The sequence below is a fragment of the Leiobunum rupestre genome, chromosome 1 (genome assembly GCF_980474605.1).
Source record: "Leiobunum rupestre chromosome 1, qqLeiRupe1.1.hap1, whole genome shotgun sequence".
NCBI lineage: Eukaryota > Metazoa > Arthropoda > Arachnida > Opiliones > Sclerosomatidae > Leiobunum > Leiobunum rupestre.
In genome coordinates, this window is record NC_143384.1 from 2,226,287 (window position 1) to 2,242,091 (window position 15,805).

Sequence of the window (15,805 nt, forward strand, 5' to 3'; positions counted from 1 at the left end):
GGTAGTGAGAACAACAGCAAAGGGTCGTTGAAAAACAGCAAGGAAATGTGTTAAGCACAGTAAAGATTATTGTAAAAACAGTAACACGTAGCCGAAAAACCAGTAAAGTAAGTTATACAAACAGTAAAAAGTTATAGGAAAAACAGTAAGGAGCGAGGGAAATAACAGTGGGAAGTGGTTTAGCTCACATTAAAAAACAGCAAAGTAGCAATGAGAAGCAGTAGTTAAAAAGGTGGCCAAACGCTACAAAAACAGCTATACTCTTGTTAAATTAACAGTGCGCTATTACTGTTTTTTAACAGTGAGCTTTTACTGTTTTTTTAACAGTGCGCTATTACTGTGTTTTTAACAGTGCGCTATTACTGTTTCTTTAACAGTATCTCGCTGGCGTCTACTGCTGCCAGCATGTTACTGTTTTTTTAACAGCAAATTTTTTCTCCGTGTGTTTTGCATCGTAGTTAATGACGATTGTGACGTGTTGCTTCTAGATTTATCATGTTTATGTTTTTGTGACAATGATGTCGATGGTGATGGTGTTTATGTTTATGTTCAGTTTTATGTTTCTTCTTCTTCTTGATCTTCGCAGACGACAGACTTCCGGAGTTGGAGCTCTCGTCGTTGGGGGAGCTCGTCAGGTAGACCGATGAGTTGGTGTCCGAAGACCGTTTGCTGCTCCGGTGAAAGTCTTTGATCTTGTTTTTGCATGAAATACTCTTGTTCTTCTTCGACTTCTTCTTCAGAAGACTCTTGTTTTTCAAGAAGGACAGCGGGAATATTGAAGATGAATCGGAACCGTTGGACGCCGGCGACTGACAGTCTGAAGACTTCTTTGAAGATTCTACCAAACAGTGGCGTAGCCAGAAATTCGTTAAGGGGGGGGGTCGAAGTATGTGAATGTTAAAAGGGGGGTCGAGAAGGGGGTGGAAATTTAGTGCAGTCCAAGGTTTAGGTGACTATGGTCCTGGAGTCTTAAGCCCCGTTTTCAATTACGATAAATTTCAGGCTTTTCGCTTTTGCTTTTTTAACGCGCTTTTATTTCAAAATAAGCCTAGGGTATATAAAACCCATTTAGATATCAGCCTCTCGTGACAAAAAATCCGATAGAGAAACTTCTTGCGGTTGGTTTTGATGCAAAAGCGTGGTTTTTGTTCGGAAAAATCATGATTGAAAATGGGGCTTTACGCAGAGCGAGCAGAGAGAACGCCACGTATACGCGTTTATAGGCTTACCCACTATTCACCAGATCTCAGTCTTTATTTACTCTGCTTTGCTACTGTAACGCCGCCGTTACGAGAACAGTACATTGATAAAATATATAATTGTTGAAACATTATTATTGTATTTTGTAAGTCATCAAGTTCAATAGAAATTTTAAAAGCAGTCACTTGAGTTTCTTGGGAAGTTGGTATTGGAGTAAAATCGGAAAATGAACGGCGACACATCAAAAAACTTCGGCGGCGGCGGCGCGGCGCACCGACAAAGAGTCATTTCGGCGGCGGCGCGTTGTAAAATAGTAAAAAAACCGGCACGGCGGCGTGTATAACGGCAGCGTGGGACTCTACATTGTAGACAGTGATGCCAGATTGAGGGAAATTTTCCATCATCTACGGAAAATTTTACCCCTTTAAACGGTAAAAAGGGAAATGATAAATCTGATCAAGAACTATCTAAATCTAGGGATATTATTATATTCAAAGGTTACATGAAAAATGGCACACCTTCTTTAAATTGACGTATTATGAGAGATAAACTGTGATTTTTGTTAAAATAGAAAATATATTTGTGTATATTTGTCCGTCAACACTCATGTGCAATGAAAAATTAATGTATTTTTAAACTGTAATATTTATACTGGTAAAATTGTTCTTCGTTTTTATTCATTGCGAGATGAAAATAAAAGTATTATTTTCTTTAGGACATTTGTTATTTTTCTTTTCCAACGACCCAAGTAATTGTTTTACGCAAATATCATTGATCTTTGTGTTTTGAAAACTAGGGAAACTTTAGTTCAAAAAGGGAAATTTAAAGGTTCGAAAATTAATTTCCATTTTCGCGACCTGGCATCACTGATTGTAGTACCACGTGCGGAGAGGATACACACGTCTTTATTCAACGGTATATTTTGGTAAATGTATTTTAATTGGTTTTCTTTCATAAATAAAATAAGGCTATTTTTATTAAGGTTATACTGATAATAACTAGGAATAGATGTTTAGCAAACTAACTTAAGAGCAACAGGCAAGAAATAATAATTTATTAAAGTCTCAGCTATGTGTAAATGTACATATATTAGGCCTAGAGTCACTTAATTCGGTGATTTTTTTCTCACGGATTTAGGTTTAAGCCCAATAGAGACTAGGCAGCATGACGTCACGCCGTTTCTTTGGCTATGTCCGCCATGCTGGTATATTTTTTCAATGGAAAAGCACCTACGTCATGTTGCCAATTCCCTATTTTAATAAGATTTATTTAAAGTTTCAACAATAACACCATAAAAACGTGTATTTAAAAAAAAACAATTTAGTTTATATCTTATTTAATATTGTTTATAATATAATACCGAACATCTGGCAAAAAATTATTAAATGTATAAATTTAAAAACTGCGCCCCGGGAGACTGCAAATTTGGAGCCCGCAATATAAGCGATACCTGCTTAAATCGCTTATCGAAAAAGTACATTTTTATTTTTTACAGCCCCTGCCAAGCTACGGCCCTGTACATACTTAAAGGGAGGTAACAAAACAAGCTGATGGTTAGAACATACTTCCATTTACAATGCGAGGTTCAACAATAGGTGTTAAAATAAAAAAAAACTAAATTAATAAGTATTAATTAGTAAGAACTAATTAAAGTATAATTCCTATCTATTTTAATTAGTCCATGCGTCTAGCGTAAAAACTACCCTACCTGTGAGTTCAGGGAACTGCGTAAGGGACCCCGCGAAATTGACCAGAAGAACGTTAGATTTCCGATGATGGTTTCGGGTACTTATAGATCCGCTCTATTCAAATAATTCGAAACAGTGGCGTTGTTTTCTTTAAATACACCTTTATACTACATTTGAATGGTGGTAACTTTACCTGTTGATGGGCTCAAGTGTACTAACAATTCCTTGTGAATTGATTGGCGTGCTATACGGCGCCGTAACTCAATTCTAGCCTTTAGCTATAGCTAAGCTACATAACACTAAATATTTAAATTAACAGTAGCGGTCTTAGCTGCCTAAGAGTCCTGTAGTCCAATCAGTGGCGTTGTAGTATTTTATGGCATTCGCAAAGAAATCCCGTACCTCGGTTCGAGTTTGAGCTAAAATCTTGTAACTCGTTAGCGTTCATTAGTGCTAAAACCAATGTTTTGGTTAGTTCTAGCTTTATCAATATGAGTATTTAACACTATTTATGATAGCACTGTTTGTCTCTGTTCATCTCGAGTAAGCCTACTACGGCCGTCACGTTGTCTCCCGCCGCCGTCGCCGTTCCAATTCCGTAACGGCACACAGCCAACTTCGATTACTTGTGCGTTCGGCGTTGCGCGCTGGGCGTATTATGAAAGAGAGCCATTCTGACAGAGCTAATGCTCTCTGTTTCTGAAAAGACAGTCGGGCGGTGCAGTGATATTGGAGTTCTAATTTGTATGATAAGTTAGCCAACTCCTTTGGCTCTTTTTAACATCCCCGTTTTGTTACGTTTTATCATTTACAGCCAGGGACAGCTACTGAAGAAATCGTTCAGATATTTCCACCACATCCATGTCTTGCAGTAGCTGGTAAGATAAACAAGGCCGTGCAGGGGGGGGGGACTCTCCTGGACCCGGCTAAAAGAGCCCACGAGAGACAGAAGGGCCAGGAGCTCTAGACCAAGAAAGGTCAAAGCAGAGGGGGATGCTTATCGAGAGGCCCACAAGTAACTTTTGCCCCGGCCCCCAGAAAACTTCTGCAATGCCCTGAAGAAAAGTGAAATCGTTTACGTGTTTTCTTTTCATAATCATGCTTTTTTATAGGTGAACTTAGAGATGGAAAATTATTCATGTTGTCCATGGATGGATATATATTTGTCAGGTGGTGACCTTATCGAAGCTGTTGGCGCGGTTCTTGGGCTTTACTATACAGGGTGTTACGGATAAGAGTACCCAAACTTTCTATATGCATTCTATGGGTCTCTATGAGTAAAAAATTTCTAATCTGGCAAACCATATTGTTTTCATTAAAATATCAATTGTTTTTTATCCGTGAGGTGAGAAACTTTAATAACAAGTGGCCAAAGTTCATTAATGTCCTTTTAGAAGTAAAATGAGTTTGAAGACCAATACAAGTCATTTTATTTTATTGATACGATTTTAATTATTTAATCTAAAGATACAAATAAAATAAAAATTCTAAAGGAATGGTTTTAAAATTGTCAAATATTGTAGCTAATATGGCAAATTGGTCCAGGAACGCTTATTGCACGGACGGGCTCAAGAAAAATGGGTTAGAAGCTCAAAGGTTCAACCAGCAGTAGATTCCTAAAATACTAGTGTCAGATCGACTGGCGTTTGAGTCTGTAGATAGACGGCTAAGAGAAATACAAGAAATTTGTATGTTTAAATTAAATTATTAAAATCGTATCAATAAATTAAAATGGCTTGTATTTGTCTTCAAACTCATTTTAACTTCTAAAATTACATTAATGAACTTTTGCCACTTGTTTTTAAAGTTTCTCGCCCTACGTATAAAAAACAATTGATAGTTTAATGATAACAATTTGGTTCAAGGAAGAATATTGGTTGCCAGATTTAAGGCTGTGTCCGGTTTATTGGGGTAGTTTTTTGGGAGCCCATATCTCTTTAGGACCCATGTTTATTAGACATTTTTTACTCATAGAGACCCATAGAATGCATATAGATAGTTTCGGTACTCTTATCCGTAACACCCTGTATGGCCAATATTGAGTACCCTCAGGAATCCCGGTGTACACTAGAATTCTTTCAGATGTATTTTCCCCTCACTTTCATTTCATTTCATTTCACTGATGTATTTTTATTTTTTTAATGTTATATTAGGTTTGGAGCAAAAATTAATCCAAAAGAGTCGACAAGAGGTCGACGAATTGCGCCAATTAATCAAAAGGTTTTGGCCCTTGTCAATAAAATTTCTAAATACGATTGGTCAAATGAATGGTAACAATTTGTACTTTAATTTGTTTCGTTTTATTTTAATCTGTATTTTTAATAGTGACGTGCAAGATGACGATCGTTTCGAATAAATATCCTGTTTCAATTTATGTTTCATTTTAAATTATAACATTTTTGGGTACACAACTCGTTTTTATTGTGAAACTTATGAGTATAGTCTAAGAAACAGTAATGATAAGTAAGAATAACAGAATAATGTATTCGGACACAGTGCAGAATGATAAGATAACAGTAAAGGGTAGTTGGGAACAACAGTACAGGGTAGTGGGAACAACAGTACAGGGTAGTGGGAACCACAGTACAGGGTAGTGGGAACCACAGTACAGGGTAGTGGGAACCACAGTACAGGGTAGTGGGAACCACAGTACAGGGTAGTGGGAACCACAGTACAGGGTAGTGGGAACCACAGTACAGGGTAGTGGGAACCACAGCACAGGGTAGTGGTAATAATAGTAATGGGTAGTGGTAATAATAGTAATGGGCAGTGGAAACAACAGTAATGGGCAGTGGGAACCACAGTAATGGGTAGTGGAAACAACAGTAATGGGCAGTGGGAACCACAGTACAGGGTAGTGGTAATAATAGTACCGGGTAGTGGGAACAACAGTAATGGGTAGTGGAAACAACAGTAATGGGTAGTGGAAACAACAGTAATGGGCAGTGGGAACCACAGTACAGGGTAGTGGTAATAATAGTACCGGGTAGTGGGAACAACAGTACCGAGTAGTGGGAAAAACAGTAATGGGTAGTGGAAACAACAGTAATGGGCAGTGGGAACCACAGTACAGGGTAGTGGTAATAATAGTACCGGGTAGTGGGAACAACAGTACCGAGTAGTGGGAACAACAGTAATGGGTAGTGGAAACAACAGTAATGGGCAGTGGGAACCACAGTACAGGGTAGTGGTAATAATAGTACCGGGTAGTGGGAACAACAGTAATGGGTAGTGGAAACAACAGTAATGGGCAGTGGGAACCACAGTACAGGGTAGTGGTAATAATAGTACCGGGTAGTGGGAACAACAGTAATGGGTAGTGGAAACAACAGTAATGGGCAGTGGGAACCACAGTACAGGGTAGTGGTAATAATAGTACCGGGTAGTGGAAACAATAGTAATGGGTAGTGGAAACAACAGTAATGGGCAGTGGGAACCACAGTACAGGGTAGTGGTAATAATAGTACCGGGTAGTGGGAACAACAGTACCGAGTAGTGGGAAAAACAGTAATGGGTAGTGGAAACAACAGTAATGGGCAGTGGGAACCACAGTACAGGGTAGTGGTAATAATAGTACCGAGTAGTGGGAACAATAGTAATGGGTAGTGGAAACAACAGTAATGGGCAGTGGGAACCACAGTACAGGGTAGTGGTAATAATAGTACCGGGTAGTGGGAACAACAGTACCGAGTAGTGGGAACAACAGTAATGGGTAGTGGAAACAACAGTAATGGGCAGTGGGAACCACAGTACAGGGTAGTGGTAATAATAGTACCGGGTAGTGGGAACAACAGTAATGGGTAGTGGAAACAACAGTAATGGGTAGTGGAAACAACAGTAATGGGCAGTGGGAACCACAGTACAGGGTAGTGCGAACAACAATACATGGTAGTGAGAACAACAGCAAAGGGTCGTTGAAAAACAGCAAGGAAATGTGTTAAGCACAGTAAAGATTATTGTAAAAACAGTAACACGTAGCCGAAAAACCAGTAAAGTAAGTTATACAAACAGTAAAAAGTTATAGGAAAAACAGTAAGGAGCGAGGGAAATAACAGTGGGAAGTGGTTTAGCTCACATTAAAAAACAGCAAAGTAGCAATGAGAAGCAGTAGTTAAAAAGGTGGCCAAACGCTACAAAAACAGCTATACTCTTGTTAAATTAACAGTGCGCTATTACTGTTTTTTAACAGTGAGCTTTTACTGTTTTTTTAACAGTGCGCTATTACTGTGTTTTTAACAGTGCGCTATTACTGTTTCTTTAACAGTATCTCGCTGGCGTCTACTGCTGCCAGCATGTTACTGTTTTTTTAACAGCAAATTTTTTCTCCGTGTGTTTTGCATCGTAGTTAATGACGATTGTGACGTGTTGCTTCTAGATTTATCATGTTTATGTTTTTGTGACAATGATGTCGATGGTGATGGTGTTTATGTTTATGTTCAGTTTTATGTTTCTTCTTCTTCTTGATCTTCGCAGACGACAGACTTCCGGAGTTGGAGCTCTCGTCGTTGGGGGAGCTCGGCAGGTAGACCGATGAGTTGGTGTCCGAAGACCGTTTGCTGCTCCGGTGAAAGTCTTTGATCTTGTTTTTGCATGAAATACTCTTGTTCTTCTTCGACTTCTTCTTCAGAAGACTCTTGTTTTTCAAGAAGGACAGCGGGAATATTGAAGATGAATCGGAACCGTTGGACGCCGGCGACTGACAGTCTGAAGACTTCTTTGAAGATTCTACCAAACAGTGGCGTAGCCAGAAATTCGTTAAGGGGGGGGTCGAAGTATGTGAATGTTAAAAGGGGGGTCGAGAAGGGGGTGGAAATTTAGTGCAGTCCAAGGTAGGCCCAAGGAGGGGGTTCGGACACGGAAACCCCCCCTTGTCTACGCCACTGCTACCAAATAAACGGATGTCACATTTATAACATGGACCCCCAAGTCAAGCGAATGATAAACCCTTGATTGAAAATAGCAACGAGTTGTGGAAGAAACGTTACGCATATCTACTCACGCGCCACATGATACCTACATGCAATGACCTTAGTTCTTTGTGCTGAATATTAAACAATTTCGTGATTCATAAATTGTAAAAGAAAGATAGATTTAAAACGTTTGCAGTATAAGGTTTATTACGCGTTAGATTACTACATTTAATTAAAAAGGAAAATAAACTACGTATTTCGAGGACTTTGGATAAAATTCGGTTTGAGTAGACAATTTACCGAGGGCGCTGTTGTCAAGCGTTGCTCTAAGTTAACTTAGCTCCCCTTTGAGTGTACCGTCCCTTATTTGTTGGTCTAAGTCTACAATGAAACTCATAAAATAGTGTCTGAATATGGAAGGCGATCAGACATCGTCACACGGCAGTAGTTCCGATCATGTTGATCAATTCGGGTTTTAAAACTGGCAATTGAAAACATTTTAAATTACACAAAGCAGTTCACACGAGCGACGCTTACAAGGCAGTTAAAACCTAATATAACTACCCTATTATATACAGATTTCAATCATCGTATGATCTAAGCGAGATGCGAAAATATTGTTGGAAACACCGTGAGTTGGCATTATCTTTTGGTGTTTTTGTAGTGAAGCAAGGTACGTGGAGACGCAAATTGATTGGACGATAGCCCATAAGTTTACTTCTTCGACAATGTTTTAAATGAATAAAATATTCTTCCAAAATGTTGGTACATTACAGTTTCGTTTAAATTTCCCCCAAATCAAGGATTTCGCCAGCCAATGCAATCGCCGCCCGTGTAAAATTTCAAACAAGCGTCGTTAGGGCTAGTGCCCTAGGTGCAAACGTTATTTATTTCTTCAGACATTTATTTGACAGATATTAAAATAATCATTTTGTAATCTCAAAGCGTAAACTCTCATGCCACTGGTAAAATACAGAAAGGAACTTACTTTTTGTAAATGATTTGGATAATTTTTTGTTCTTTTTGTTTTTCACTTTGTTCTCGGACTCTTCAAGTTTTTGGGCCGGTAATATTTGCATCGATGACAAACGTTCGTCGGATTTGGCAATAACCAGATCTCCGGTTAGCGCTTCTTCCGGTTCGGGTTCTACAACTTCAAAATCATTATAACTTTTAGTATATCCATTCAATTATAATCGTTTTCGGATAAGTTTTCCGTGGCCTATTTGTCACGTGATAAATTTTAACTGAGAGTTATTTCTAAGCTGAGCATGACTAATTATAATCAACTGGGCTAATAACCAACGCACCACCTTAGGCCCAAATCGTCTCGTGATTATTAACTTTATTAATTCATGTGGCCGGGTTATACTGTTCAGGGTTTTCACCCAGTGCCACAAACTGGGATCAAACCGACTCCTCTTGCTGCGAGGCGAATCGTTAAACACTCCGCGACTTTTAGGACTAGCTGTTGAAGCCTAATCTATGCCTTGTTATCCCAGCGCGTGCAAAATCTCTCATCGAAATATCGTACTTTAATAAATAATCAGCTCCATCAACTTAGGCCCAAGTCATCTAGCGACTTTTAACCAAATGTCGGTTTTAGGATAGCTGAGGGACTTTAAAGAAAAATGTCGACTTTTAGGTTTTCTATTGACCCTACTAATGCAAACTTTTTACGGATAACAATTTCTAGAATTAATACGCATTTTTGTGTACTTGGGCCTAACGCGCTCTCTTTGCTTCTTCGCTACAAAAAGCACGCACTGGAAGCTGTACTTAGGCGTAGGACTTGCGCGTGCCAATTTACAATTAATGAGTATATTTTGCTCATTATGTCAAGAAAGCTACAAACCTGGATGATAATTTTTGGGTAAAATGCGAATGTCTTCGAGTGTTATTCTTCCGGAGTCACCGTCGTCGAACTCCACAAAACAAATGACGATATTTTATCTTCCGAAATGAGGGAAACATGCCAGTATAAGTAAACAATTTACATAATCTCTCGCCTTCACTGTCACTGGAGGTTCTTGGAGACATAATAGCTTGCGCTTTTACAGTGGCAGCGGCCAATTCCGGAACTTTTTCTACGAAAGATAATTAACATTAGTAAGACAGTGCATACGCGGCTTTGCAACGTTTTCTGTATTACTTGTTTCGGAATCTTTTGAAGTACTTGAAGCAACGGTTTTATTAGGTTTTGAAACTTTTTTTATTGGAGTAGTCGAGTTTCGACGTTGACAACAATTTGCTGGATGCGGACCCAGTTTCTGATTTGGTCTTAGGAGACCACGTGTTGCTCTGTCACAGAAAAAAAAACACAAATTTCAAAACAAGTAGCTCTAGCAATTAAAAAAAATTCGTTAAATAAATATGAGAAATCCGAAAGATTTAACGGTTAAATTTATGATAACAGTATTACGATAAAATTGATGATAACAGTATTATGATCAAATTTATGGTAACAGTATTATGATAAAATTTATGATAAAGATTTAAAGGTAAAATTGTTGATATAAATCATATTTGAAATTAATATTTTTAAAATAAAGTTTTTTAGATTATTTTTGAAATAACGGGTTTTAAGATTATTTTTAAAATAAAGTTTTTCAAATCGTTTTTTAAAATAAAGGTTTTTAGGTAAGATTTATTATAAATTTCTTAAGGTAAATTTGATGATACAGGCTTTAGGTAAAATTGATGATACAGGCTTTAAGATTAAAATTGATGATACAGGTTTTAAGATTAAAATTGATGATACAGGTTTTAAGATAAAAATTGATGATACAAGTTTTAAGATAAAAATTTATGATACAGGTTTTAAGGTAAATTTGATGATTAGTTTCTTAAGGTAAAATTTATGACGTTTCTTAAAGTAAACTTGATGATAAATTTCTTAAAGTAAACTTGATGATAAATTTCTTAAAGTAAACTTGATGATATATTTCTTAAAGTAAACTTGATGATAAATTTCTTAAAGTAAACTTGATGATAAATTTCTTAAAGTAAACTTGATGATAAATTTCTTAAAGTAAACTTGATGATAAATTTCTTAAAGTAAACTTGATGATAAATTTCTTAAAGTAAACTTGATGATAAATTTCTTAAAGTAAACTTGATGATAAATTTCTTAAAGTAAACTTGATGATAAATTTCTTAAAGTAAACTTGATGATAAATTTCTTAAAGTAAACTTGATGATAAATTTCTTAAAGTAAACGTGATGATAAATTTCTTAAAGTAAACTTGATGATAAATTTCTTAAAGTAAACTTGATGATACAGGTTTTAAGGTAAAATTTAAGATTCAATCTAACCTCCCAGGTAGCAAAATGTGGTTAAAAAACCGTTTTAAAACCGTTGATAAATAGTAGGAAATCAAACGTTATAATAACGTAGATCATGTCCGGTGATTTATACTATAAAAAAACCGTTAGAAATACGTTTAGTTAACGTTAGAATTTTTCTAATAGAAACGTTACTTGTGCAACGTAAATAAAACGTTATACAAAAAACCGTTTATTAAACGTTCAATAAACTACCATAAAACGTTTTTCTAACGTTAGTGCTCTAATTGAAACCAACTGTAAATCAACGTATTTTAGACGTTAAAATAACGTCGTTCTTATATTAGAATTTATGCCTTTTACATACTAATTAAAGCAGGCGTGATCTCCGAAATAGCTCAATTTTTATTTAATGTATCTCTCATATAAAAATTTATTGATAGCCATAAAAATATAAACAGACACTGGAAAAAATTTAAGTTAAGAAAAGAAAGAACTGTCCTTTTTATAAAAATTTTGGGTTACAATACAATATGAACTACTAAAACATATCAGTTAATTAGATCAACACAAATCACATTTTTGGACAATAAAAAATTGGATCTACTTAAAACATGAATATACGTTATTTAAAAATACTTGAATCGTATTTCCAATAATCGAGAATATTTGAAACTAAACATTTAATTAACGAATTTTAAATACTAATTTCGATGTATACAGGGAACATAATATCTCACTTGTTTCTAAAATATCACAAATTGCTTTTGGCGGAAAATATACACGCTATTTATTGCAATACTTAATCTAAAATCTCCATCAGTTTGGTCAAACATCTTAAAAAAGTTTATTCTTACTTGTCGATACTTCCTAAATATTTAAGTCTTTTTCAAATTAATCCCTATTTTGAAAAGCATAAACATATGGTACTACAAAATCTATTTCATTATTGAAGGTACACAAATCACCTTAACTCAATGACAACAGAAAACAAAATTCTAAATATAACAATAATGACATTCCTCAAAATTATTTAGTACTAACTAAGCAATATAAATTTGTCTATCAATATAAACAGAAACTGTAGATGAAGATTGATTTTTATTTATCACAGCTGACTATTACAAAACTTTTTCATTGTGAATTTGTGATGGCCTATAGTATTTAAGATTAGCAGTAAATATAGCCCTAATGAAAATAATCCCATATTTTAGGGTTAAGAAAAATGTAGAATGTTTCCAAATTTCAACTCTCAACATTGAATTAAAAAGCATTATTTCTAATTTTTTTACCTAAAATAACTGAATGCAAACATGGTGAACTAATGTAGAGACATCAATTTGAGAATGGAATTATATTTTCCCCCAGACTTTGAAATTTTTACTTTAAATACAGACTGCGGTATTTTGCTCACCCGCTGTATTGCATACTAAGAATCATGTAATCAGAGCTAAAGATTTGAATTTTTTATCACAACTCTCTACTGCTAAACTTTTAAATTAATAATATGAATTTCTGGTGACCTATAGTATTAAAGATAAGCAGTAAATATAGCTCTAATGAAAATAATCCCATATTTTAAGGTTAAGAAAAATGTAGAATTTTTAAAAATTTCAACTCTCAACATTGAATTAAAAAGCATTATTTCTAATTTTTTTTCCTAAAATCACTTAATGCAAACATTGTGAACTAATGTAGAGACATCAATTTGGGAATGGAATTATATTTTCTCCCAGAATTTAAAATTTTCACATTAAATACACTGGTATTTTGCTCACCCGCTGTATCGCATACCAAGAATCATGTAATCAGAGCTAAATATTTGAATTTTTTGTCACAACTGTCTATTGCTAAACTTTTTAATTAATAATATGAATTTGTGATGGCCTATATTTTTCAAGATTAGCAGTAAATATAGCCCTGGTAATAATAATTCATTTTTAAGATTTAGAAAAATGTAGTTTTTCTCAATTTCAATACTCAACATTCAAATAAAAAGTATCATTTCTAAATTTTAAACTTATTGGAAACAAATTGAACCTAAGTTAATTTATTGCACACAATGTGAACCGATTTATAGCTTGAATAAATTCATAAAATCATAGTTTTTAAAAAAAAGTTTGTTAATGCAAATGAGACTTTGGAAAGTGATACAAAGGCTTAACTGCTGGGTCATGATAATCAATTATTAAATACCAAGCGATCATGTCAAATGACATTTAGTAAATATCTATTAATGTTTTATAAGCTTATCATTAACTTGATAATATATTTAATACTTATAATTACCATATTCATTCAAATTACAGCACTATCTATTGATTGTTTAAAACCGACCGTGCTAATGGCATGCCTAATGGCGCGATACTTTTACCACTGCAGCACTGCCTATAATACAAATTTGTAGGTACTGCTTTTACTTTCACTTTACATAATCTCTACCTGGGCAGAGCCACAGCCGACTTCGATTGGTCGCATGTATAGGGAGTTGTTAGTCCACGTGCGCGTGGCATGAAGGGCTTGCCACCACACTCCTACGCGCATTACAATTGTAGCATCTAGAATCCCGTTTCGGGGTACAAAAGTGTTCAATCACTTTCTATACCCGACAATAAAATTAATTATTATAACACATCACTTGAGCTATGCTTGGGATGAAATAATTTTTTTTCTATAGATGGATAAATTACGAATAGGCAACTTAATTCGGGTGAAAATATGGTAAATGACAAATTGTAAGACCAAAAATAAGTTTTAGAGGTTTTGCTGTAGTATTTTTAACAACGATATACTAAAGTATTAAGTTAAATTTGAAACATAATCGTTGAATTAGACTCTATAAGAACGTTTATATGGTTATTTATCCTTAATGAAAAAATAGTTTTTAACAAAACCAAAAAGAAACGTTATATTTTCGTCTAAAAATAAACTGAGACGAAATTTATTAAAAACAACGTTATTTTAACGTTAAGAAGTTAATTGTAAAATTTGGTTCGAAACAGTTAAATTTATAAACTATAATTCAACGTTAGTAGAACGTTGAAAAAATAACTCATAACGATATTTCAACCAGATAACCAAAATTTAACCAAATTGCAACGTTGCTTTGCTACCTGGGCTGAACCTACCACTAACTCAAGCTGAGCATTAACAAAATCCGAGCTTCAACTTTAAAGCCGAAAATAACCTTAAATAACTCAACAATCACGATAAAATAGACTTTGTGATTACTAACTTCAAAGACCCAGGAAAAAACCTGATGACGTACAGGGTTCGTACAACATTTCCGGAATTAAATTCCCTGACATTTCCAAGTTTTCCCTGACCAAATTCCCGAATGAATAAATGAATGGTTTGAGATAAAAATCTTGAAAAATATTTCAATTGAAAAATATTTCAATTGAAAAATTTATTTGCCTGATTTTTTTTGGGTCATTTTAAAATTCCCTTACTTTTTGGGACCATTTTCAAATTCCTTGACTTTACCCTGACATTTGGAATATTTTTAAAATTCCCTGACTTTTTCGAAACATTTTAAAATTCCCCGACTTTTTCGAAACGTTTAAAGTTCCCTGACTTTTCCAGGTAGTGTACGAACCCTGACGGACTCCACAACCAATCAAAATGAGGAACCATTGCTAGGTTTAGTCGCCTCTACTAAATAGCGGCAACTGATTTCAACTTGAAGAGATGGTCTTTACCTTTTTGGAGCTCGAAGCGATTTTCCTGGACGCCGAGTTCCCGGCGCTTGGTTTGCTACTCGAGGACACATAATCTTAAGAAATGGCGGCTTCCTTGTCTAGCTTCCTCTTCTTCTTGGCGGGGCTGATGAGGGCGGGGCTGAGGGCGGCGGCGGGCGGCGGCGAGAAACTGGAGGACTCCGAAGGGCTGTCCGAAAGCAGGCCTCCGTCTTCGGGAATCTGCAGGCACGGGAAGTTCATGCCGTACTTGGAAGTGAACATGGACAGGCTGCTCTTCTTCGGTTTCGTCGGTGCCCGTTCCTTCTTGGTCGCCTCGTTATCTCTGAAAACAATCAAATTCAAATCGCTTTTAGTTGCTACACTTGAACATCTCCAAATTCAACTCATTTTAAAAGTAACAACGGGTGGATTTTCTATTTTTCTGGGCGCCGGATTGTCTATTTTGGGGAAAGTAACACTAAGGTGGGACAATGAATAGAATAGATTCGCTAAATTACGGGTTTAAAATAAACTTTTCAGTTTTATGGAGTTTTTTAATTTAATTTTAATATTTAGAAGTTTAAAATTATATCTATTTTCTGGGATTTATCTGGGGCTTTCTAACCATACCACGCATGACATACCAAGTATCGTAGGGGTTAATTAAGTTTATTAAAGGATTTTTCATCAATTGCGGATTTTTGATTAAACTTGAGTTATACTATGGGAAATTATTAAAGGTAGGATTATGGGGCACATAAATGAAAAACAGTCTTAATTCTATTAATATTCATAAATGGGATACACAAAACGAAAAATTTCAAAACAGGGGTAACAACCATAGATAAAATAACTTCGTATATAGATAGGAAACTTCATGTTGTAGAAGTGACGCCAGAATTTTGGCCGACATCTGGTGGCGGCACCCGAATAATATTTGATGGAAACGATTGGACAGGCCTCAACTACACTCGAGGAATTCAGTGTAGCTGCAGTTGAGACGCTTTTTTCTAGACTATAGTTCTTCTACACCAACGAATCG

At 35.6% G+C, this 15,805-nt stretch overlaps 1 protein-coding gene across 1 annotated transcript; it reads right to left on the reverse strand.

Annotated features, from left to right (window-relative positions):
• Positions 1-555: 555 nt before the first annotated feature.
• LOC149960396 (uncharacterized) lies at positions 556-14,927 on the reverse strand. The gene is made up of 6 exons (XM_090174291.1): positions 14,785-14,927; positions 9,951-10,099; positions 9,654-9,885; positions 8,787-8,951; positions 7,242-7,613; positions 556-746 (listed from the first exon to the last, which is right to left on the reverse strand). Exons 4-6 carry the CDS (start codon positions 8,875-8,877, stop codon positions 556-558), a joined length of 654 nt encoding a protein of 217 aa, XP_090030417.1. The 5' UTR covers positions 8,878-8,951; positions 9,654-9,885; positions 9,951-10,099; positions 14,785-14,927.
• Between the last annotated feature and the right edge of the window lie 878 nt (positions 14,928-15,805).

Bases quoted from the DNA above. Each gene is read 5' to 3' on its own strand.
- LOC149960396 (XM_090174291.1), bottom strand. From the start codon at position 8,877: ATGCAAATATTACCGGCCCAAAAACTTGAAGAGTCCGAGAACAAAGTG. The intron at 7,614-8,786 runs GTAAGTTCCTTT...ACTGTTTGGTAG, and splicing joins ATCCAAATCATTTACAAAAA to AATCTTCAAAGAAGTCTTCA. The intron at 747-7,241 runs GTCATTAACTAC...TTGAAAAACAAG, and splicing joins AGAAGCAACACGTCACAATC to AGTCTTCTGAAGAAGAAGTC.